The following is a 9,104-nucleotide window of genomic DNA, read 5'->3' on the forward strand; positions in this document are numbered from 1 at the left end:
TATGTGCAGTTAATACGAAATACGATGTGCCTTACTGCCTTATCTAAAAGAAATGCTATACCACCGGCTATGTTCAATCCTCTATAGACACCAAGTATATTTTAACAATTTTGCACCTTATTATATTGTAGGAAGGTGAAATGTGTGTAGATATTATTGACATTGTCTGTACTTGTAATAAACAAGCCTTATATATAGTAGTTATTTTGATGCCATGGGTTTTATTCAAATTACTTACTGAGTTCGGGGGAGACCAGCTATTAGAATTTTTCGAACTCGCATAATACACTACCAGCGCAGTGCATTTTAATAGTAGATTTTTAACCAAGGGTTGAAAGGCACTCATTTCAGTGGAGGTAGTTTAGCGCTTGAACGCATACATATGCACCAATATTACCCGAGACTATATTGGTGCCTTTCACGCAAGTTGTACTCTTTACTTTTCATTTCGAATACGAGGAAAAAAAAAAAATTACTAAATATAGGTACACTTTTATGGTATTTCTTGAAGGTACTTTCAATTAGCAATTTAGATAAAATTATCGTTATTTATGGAATCGGGAGATAAATATCAGAATGGAAATTGTACAACAAATCCACTTAAAACTAAATTTTAATTGGAAAGTAAAATGGCCTAGAGTAAACGTACCACTTTCTGCACACTTCATAGGACAACAATGACCCACTTTCAGAGCATGAGAAATGGAAATGTAATTAGAAATATTGGTGCCTTATCTCACCGACGACACGGTCGCGATGCCACTTAAGCTAGTCATGCATTTGGCTCTAAATATAACTACGGGATGCCAACATCCGTTGTTTTTAACTAGATCTCATTAGGTATGTACAATTGTAACAAACAGATTATTCAAACTGAGATGCAAAATGGTTTGTAAGTTTGCCTAATTTAGGATTTCGTTGCCAAAGTTGGAAAAAAAAACTGTTTTTATCCCAAAAACTTGAACAAGTGCGGGTACTCGCCCACCGAGGGTTCACCGGAGCTCTCGACTGGCGCGGTGCGGGCTCGGTGGGTCTACCGCGAACCACGTTAGCCTCTCTGTCGCACATGTAAATTCGTACGTAAGTGTGACAGGGACTCAACACGTCGAACGTGGTTCGCGGTAGGCCCTCAGAGCGGAGGCTGGCCGGTCATGCTATGAGCAAAACCTGGTCTTCCCGGAGCCTCCGGACAACCCGGTGACTTAATTCCTCTCTTCGGGTGGTATTCCACTTGTCCAAGATATTTGTCCAATGTGCATTGCGTCTCACTGTCTCATTAAGCAATTATATTTTAATATACAAATAATAATATAGTATAACGTATTTGTCAAATTTCATATTATTCCAGTATTTCGTTTTAAAGTGAGACGTTTATTACGATTATATGGCGGCGGCATGTGACTTTTATATGGCTTTTTCTACAACTCAGTTACGAAAAGTTAGGCTGCGTTTCCACTATAGATGTTCACCGATGCGCAACGAGGGATGTGTTTGTTAAGAGGGAAGAATAGCTTTGCGATCCTAACGAAATAACGGTACTTTTTCAATGAAATCCATTTCGGGAGAAAACGGTTACCACTAACTTAATCTTAATAAATCATTTTAATTTGATGTCGATCGCGACAGCATAATATATTCTAGGTTTACAGGTTTCGATTTTTTGAAATAATTAAGTTTTGTATTGCAAATTTTGAAAAAAAAAAGGAAAAAAACCTAGTTTGTCATTGTGTCAATAACATACTAAAAAAATAATGGAGAATGGGAAATATTTAGAAGTGGAAAAACGTTTTCTCTGTTTGTATGGACGAGTACGTGCTATCCTTCCCTCTTAAGAATCAATCATCATCATCATCATGATTATGATGAAGATCCTTCCCTCTTAAAAATCAATCAACATCATCATAATCATGATTATGATGATGTTATATCTACGAGTCATACCTACGAGATACATTATGTACGCTATTGTACTCATTTATCTAATACCTTTAAATGCGCAATTCTTGTATATATCTTGGAATCTTGGAATCGGAAAAATCCGTCCTCTTAAATTATCTCTGGGAACTCACATTTTTGAGTTTTTATATGTTTTTCGAGATTGGTCTCCCAAATACTTGCTATTATACCAAATTAAAGTTTAATAACATTAAAATTCTTAATTGCTTTAATTACCAAATTTGCTCACAGTAATAGCTCACGTATCTTGTAAAACCTAAATAAATCACCCCAAATAAACAAAAAATATATTATATTATTATAGGTAAGTACATCAATATATTTTATATGTACCGACGCATGGAAAACCCCAAGGCCAAATACATTCATTGTAAATATTTATTATAACTAAAAAAGGAACACACATAATGACCATTGTTAAATCTTAACTCATTAAAATAAAGTTCACGATTGCTTAAATTAAGTGTATCAACGTTCGTGCTTAATATGTATGAATAGTATGCGTCATATAATGTAATCTGTTTATATATATTACTCCCACTCAGTTCCAAAAATCAGGAATTCTCCTACAGTAGGAGGATACTGATTGATACACAGTTAATCGTGTGTTGATCAGTTCTACTGTTGCCCTCGTTACGGATTGTTATATTTATAATAATCAATTATGTGTTTTATTTAAATAAAATTTAGTGTATTTTGGATTGGTCATGGATTCTAAAGTTCATTTATGTAAGTAATATAATAGGCTGCTTCTGAATTAGGTGAAACGTTTGTTTGGTTAAATATATCAGAAAGTTTTATATAATATATTTGTATCCCTTGAGACTATTAAGGATAACAGTCGAAATGTTTAATTACTTATAACTTCCTTTCTTGTTTTTCCGTTATTCTTTTTAATTCTGCAAGTTTCTTTACTTTAGTTATATTCCTTTGTGTATTTCATGCGTCTTAATAAGTTATTTTATATATTATATAGTAACTATTATTATGCTAGGGATGTTTTTATTAAATACATAAATAAGTTGCAAGATCAGGCGTCGAACCTACACTCAGATGACAACTGCAGCTGCATTGCTGGTGTGGCGTTGATGCGGACATTTTCGCTGTCAATTTCCATGATAAAATGGGGTTTATTGCCGTATTACTACCGGGATTAAAACGTTCAATCCGTCAATCATTTTCTCTAGGAAATTAGCATCATGCCGCAACGTAATGCAGCCGCAGTTTTGCCATCCAAATGTCACCTTCAGGGCTACCCACTGCGTCTACTAACAGAGGATGAGGCGAACCGGGACTAACAATACTTAGATAACATGTGTGCTAACAATAACTATCTTATCGCTAAAGCGTAAATGTGTTTATTTACAATATATCATTAATGAGGGTTAAAGTTTTAAAATTAATAATTAAAAATCTTAAGTCTGTCGACGATAACGAATTCTATTCACAAATTATACTAGTAGGTATTGATGAATTATTAGGACATTTTTAGTAAAAACCACCAACTACGTAACCATTTACGTAATTTTTTCGAAAAAACATCAACTTTTTGGTTATTTCTACTCAGAATTACGAGGGCTATCGGTTTAATAAGTTTTTGGCAAAAAGATCATTTTTGGTATAAGCTTTTATCGCTGACTGTACTTTTATTTCCACAGGCAACGAATACTCATCGAGCCAATTCTAAAAACACAATTACAATTAATTTTCTCACAGAGTTCCTATGGCCACCTCCTGTCTCCATCATCAGATCACCTTGATGGTACCATAATATTGCATTGTCACCCGACTTACATATGTATGCAAATTTTTAGCTTCATCGGAAACCGGGAAGTGGGTCGAATTTTACATGGAAGATTTGACCCGTACATACATGGGTACATTGCAAGTTAATAAAAAGCTTGTAAAAAGGAAGAAACATACCCAAACTAAAATGGAAATATTGTGAATCATTTTCATATACATTTTGTGTGAACCGTAACAAAACTGACACTGCAAATTTCTTGGAAAAACTGGGTACACTTTTTTGTTTCTTTTAATAAATAGTCCTCGTAATTCTGAATCAAAATAATCCAAGAGTTGTTTAGTTTTTCGGAAAAAAGTAAATGTTACAACTTTTTAGTAAAAATGACGTAAAGTTTTTAGTTTATTTTAAATGTTCGTTTAAGTATTTGTAGGTAAAATAAACGAATATATTTAAAATAATAAACCTGTAAGTGAAAAAATATCCTTAACGAATCTGAAAAACATAATTTTTTCATGTTATAAATATTAATTTCATTAACTTAATTAAAGTATCTAACATACGTCATATTACAAAAAAAAATATTTTCTACTTACCTATATATGCCTTTAAAATTTGCCCAGACTATTTTTCGGGTAGGATCTGATTCAGTAAAAATTTGGCATAGGCATAAGCCCCCCTACAGATAGTGCAGACACCAACATTGCTAACGGGGTTTGATCATACCTCAATGTTACAATCGAAGTCAAGTTTATGAAACATAGAAACAATGTAATTAAGTAACTCATCGACTACGGTAGTTGCATTGGCAGTTTTAATCAAAACTCTTAAATGTGTGCGATGCTACCTGTACAATAGGGAAACAACATTGTTAATATAAAATATCAGAAAAATGAAGTGACAAAGTATAATAATTTACCCCCTTATTCATAAAACTTGGCAAACCTCTGTTTAATTTTGTCCCTTTCTAACAAACACGAATGTCCAAATGACGAATACGGAAACGGATTACCAAGGGCTTGTTAAGACTTGACAAGCGTTTATGAGTAACGCCGTTAGCCCATAGATAACACTGCTGAGCACAGAGTCACAGACGTCCACTCATGTACGGGTATAGTCGGCTATTAAAGCTTGTATCAAATATATTGTAATTTTTTCATTTTGTCAGTAAGAGATTTTCCATTAGTAAAATTAACTATCTTTGCAGATATTGCTGCAGTCGTCTTCCTATCTTGTATATGGGGCGCATCAAGTACATGCGTAATCAAAAATCGCAAAGATTGCACTTACTCGGTGGTCTGCGAGGGCCATCCGGGTACCGTCAGCAACCTCTGTAACTCTAACGCCCATGTTAACTTCATCATCAAGGGCTCCTCCATCGAGACCCTCACCACCGGCTTCTTCGGGGCCACCAACTTCGACGCCAAAGTCAGGAGCATCCACGCCATCAACAACAAATGGACCAACATCGAATCCTTCGCCTTCAAATACTACAGCAAATGCGTTGATATAAACCTGGCTAATAACAACATCGAAAATATAAAGAACAACGCATTTAAACTCTTGACTGTTCTAAATTCACTGAACTTATCTAAAAATGCAATTGAGCATTTAAATCCAGATTCATTTAAGATTTCAGATTCAGGTGCAAATAAAATAACGATCCTCGATCTCTCAAATAACTTACTAACGAAAATTTCAAGTGAACCACTGGGTAGGATGCCGAACTTAAACAATTTGTATTTACAAAACAACAAGCTTAATTCTTTGGCAGATGATTGTCTTATTGCTTTGAAAAGCTTAACCATTCTTAATTTACGGAATAATCAGCTGACCGCTATTAATGCCACCCTTATAAATTTAAAATCGTTATTGGCATTAGATTTGGCTTATAATTATTTGATCAAATTGTCCGGGTTTGAACTAAACCGATTGGGATCTCTGTTATTCTTAAACTTGAGTAATAACGCTATAGAAGAAATTGAATCTTATAGCTTTAGTCAGGCTACTAGCCTTAAGTCCATTGATCTAAGAAATAATAAAATCAAAACAACTATAGATGATAAAATGTTCAGTAACAATAATCAACTACAATACTTAAATATGTATAATAACAGTATTGAACATATACAAGATGATGCATTTATAAATAACGCTTTAATTACACTTAATTTGGAGAAAAATAATTTAAAAGGAGATATAACTAGACAAACGTTTAAAGGGATATCAAAAGTCACGAGCCTGGATCTGTTCAATCACAGTATAACAGCTATAAGAAACAACGCATTTTCTACAGCAGATAGTCTTATCTCCCTGAACCTAAGTAGAAACGCTATAAATACAATCGAAGTGAACAGTTTTGCAAGCGGGATGAACTTAAGCGTTTTAGACGTCTCCTACAATAAGTTATCGAATCTGGATTTTTTGCAGGAATCGTTAGAAGTCCTCACCGAACTTTACATTAACAATAATAAACTCAGCATCATTAAAAAGGGTACATTTGGTAACCAGACGAATTTGAAGAAACTGGACTTGTCAATAAATTTCATACTTACCATTGAAAACTTTTCGTTGCCTCTTCTTAATTTGCAGTATCTAAATGTAACTGGTAACCTTTTGCAAGGATCTCTAAAGAGTAACGTTATAAGTCCATCAAAATATCTGAGATTTTTGGATTTCAGCAGTTTCAACTTTAGCAGTGTTGAAGACAGAGCTTTTGTCGACTCACCTCTACTTGCTAGAGTAAACCTTTCCCATAATTCAATCGAGTTTATAGGATCAGAAAACTTTATGAACATGGACAATCTGTACAGTTTAGACTTATCATGGAACAACCTGACAATATTGCTACTGAATAATAGCAAACTACCGAATCTTAAATCTTTATATTTAAACAACAATCATTTGAAAAGCATTTCTGGTTCCTTTTCTAACATATCAAATGTAATTTACCTAGATATTTCTGATAACTATATTACTGATATTTCTGAGCCAATATATCAGACATTACCGAACTTACGTGTTTTACATGCTTCAAATAATAAATTAGCACAGTTTAATAACCCACGAACGAACTCTTTTACAAAATTAATGACGTTAAGCGTTTCTTCAAACTCTTTATGTAATATAAACTTAAGTTACTACCCAGATTTAATTAACGTCGATTTGAGTCACAATAGCATCAGTTCTATCAACAGTTCCTTCTTTCAAAACCTGGACTATTTGCAGTCCATCGACTTGAGCTTCAATAATATCACCAAGTTGACTCCTGGTACATTCCAAAGCCTTAAAATTTTAAAGCTTCTCAACTTATCTTCGAACTCTATTAGCAACTTGCGCTACGGCAGTTTCAAGGGCCTCGGAAGAGCAGAAATTATTGATGTTTCTCGAAACGCTATACGGGTTTTAGATGTGCACATATTCCACGAATGTGCAGAATTGAAACAATTGATCATTGACTATAACTACATAACTCAGCTAGACTTTGAGAGCTTGGTGACGACCGCTACCAAGCTTAATGTTCTCAGTTTAGGCGGTAACCCGATTTTGTGTAAAGAAATAGTTAGGAATTACAATTCAGGCATTGGGGGTAGGCACGTGGAAGTTACTTCCGTACATAAAGTGTATGAGGAGGATAATGTCCATGGGATTTGGTGCGGTAGCGGAACCATAACTACAAGTACAACGGCTACTAGTGCTGCTCCGTTAACAGAACCCAGTGGTACCAATGCTATATCACATGTTTTACTGGCCTGGTGCACGGTGTTGACGATTTTAATTCTTATTGTAGGTGTAGGCAGTTATTTCTATAAAAGAAACCAGGAAGCGTTTGAAATAAGACAACCAAGCAGCAGGCGGAGTTGTTCCACAGAATTTGAATACCAAAGTGATTTATTATTAGAATAAGTTCTTGTGATGTAAATACAAATTAAATTATTGTATTTTAAGAAATTTGTATTCAAATTTCAATACCAGAAAAATCTATCCAAGCTATGTGTTGTCACGTGGGTCAGACATATGGCGCTGTTAACTTCACAAGTTAACACTATGTTTAGATACCCGCCAAACTTTATAAATAATAATATATGTAATTAATTAAAACAATATATTGCTATTATTGTATGTATAAGGCTACTGCCCGCCCACGACATAGCCTTGTTTGTAAATTTTGATTAGATTTTGAACAACACATTTTCTGTATTACCTCATTTTAATATAAAATATAAATATTTGTAACATTTTTTTTCCTTTAAATTTTACGCTTAAGAAAGAAGTATACCACGTACTCTCCATACAAAAAGAGAAGATGTTTTTCCACTTCTAAATATTTTCCATTCTACATGTTTTTTCTTTGTATGTTATTGACACAATAAAAAACTAGGATTATAGGTTTTCCTTCTTTTCAAAATTTGTAATAAGTACATTTTTAGGGTTCCGTAGCCAAATGGCAAAAAACGGAACCCTTATAGATTCGTCATGTCCGTCTGTCTGTCCGATTCTGTCACAGCCACTTTTTTTAAGACGATACTTTTAAATCTAGAATATATACTGAAGCGATTGACATTAAAATCAAAGTTATTTCATTTTGATCAATTGTTAAGATTTAGTCAATGGAAACCGTTTTCTTCCGAAATGGAAATTTCATAGAAAAAGTACCGTTATTTCGTTAGGATCGCAAAGCTACTCTTCCCTCTTAACGTCAAATGAGGGAATTTAAGACAAGCGCGGTAACTAAGTGTACAGTGTCACCGTTCATAGCTTTTTTTATCTCTCACTCACTCCCCTGTCGTCACTCTTTCCCCAACCCTCTATTTATAGATAAGTTGTCTAAAGATATCCCACTTGTCACTAGTTCCCCCATTTTAAGGCACCACCCCCCAATTATGACGACGCGGCTCATTACCTTGATTACTCGTACAGTCGCCATCAGATATATCGGAGCGGCCGAAGTACTCATAAACATCTGAACACGCACTCTAACGCCTTGACAATAGAAACGTGTTCAGATATTTGTGAGCACCTCGACCGCCCGATATATTTGAAGGCGACTGTACCACTCACACATCCGTGTTTAGTTTAATCGCTTCAAACGTTCTCGGAAAGAGAATAGGGTGCGTAGACAAGATGCCAATCGTTCACGCTCTGTAGCGTAGCGTAGCGTAGTTATCTCTCTCTCTATCACCCTTCCATATTAGTGCGACAAAGACAATTGCGTTTGGTTCACTACGAAGCGTTAACGATTGGTATCTTGTCTACGCACCTAGGTAGATTTAACAAATTGTTATGGTTTAATACGATCTTAAAATAGGTAAAAGTCGTGCGTGAGATGCGTGACAATCACCAAGACGATCGGGGGTATCAAAACTAAGATCTAGTAAATACAAGTCTAGGCGGTGGCTTCCCC

At 34.8% G+C, this 9,104-nt stretch overlaps 2 protein-coding genes across 2 annotated transcripts in view; both read left to right on the forward strand.

Annotated features, from left to right (window-relative positions):
* Window positions 1-5,046, forward strand: part of LOC133527942 (meckelin-like) — a 96,275-nt gene extending 91,229 nt beyond the window's left edge. Inside the window, exon 22 of the mRNA XM_061865143.1 lies at window positions 4,908-5,046. The gene's annotated coding sequence lies outside the window, so the exon portion shown is untranslated. The remainder of the gene's footprint in view (window positions 1-4,907) is intronic.
* Window positions 4,836-7,938, forward strand: LOC133527934 (protein artichoke-like). Its single transcript, XM_061865132.1, has one exon. The coding sequence runs from the start codon at window positions 5,420-5,422 to the stop codon at window positions 7,604-7,606; it is 2,187 nt and encodes a 728-aa protein (XP_061721116.1). The 5' UTR covers window positions 4,836-5,419; the 3' UTR covers window positions 7,607-7,938.
* Window positions 7,939-9,104: the final 1,166 nt, after the last annotated feature.

The sequence above is a fragment of the Cydia pomonella genome, chromosome 18 (genome assembly GCF_033807575.1).
Source record: "Cydia pomonella isolate Wapato2018A chromosome 18, ilCydPomo1, whole genome shotgun sequence".
In the NCBI taxonomy this organism is placed as follows: domain Eukaryota; kingdom Metazoa; phylum Arthropoda; class Insecta; order Lepidoptera; family Tortricidae; genus Cydia; species Cydia pomonella.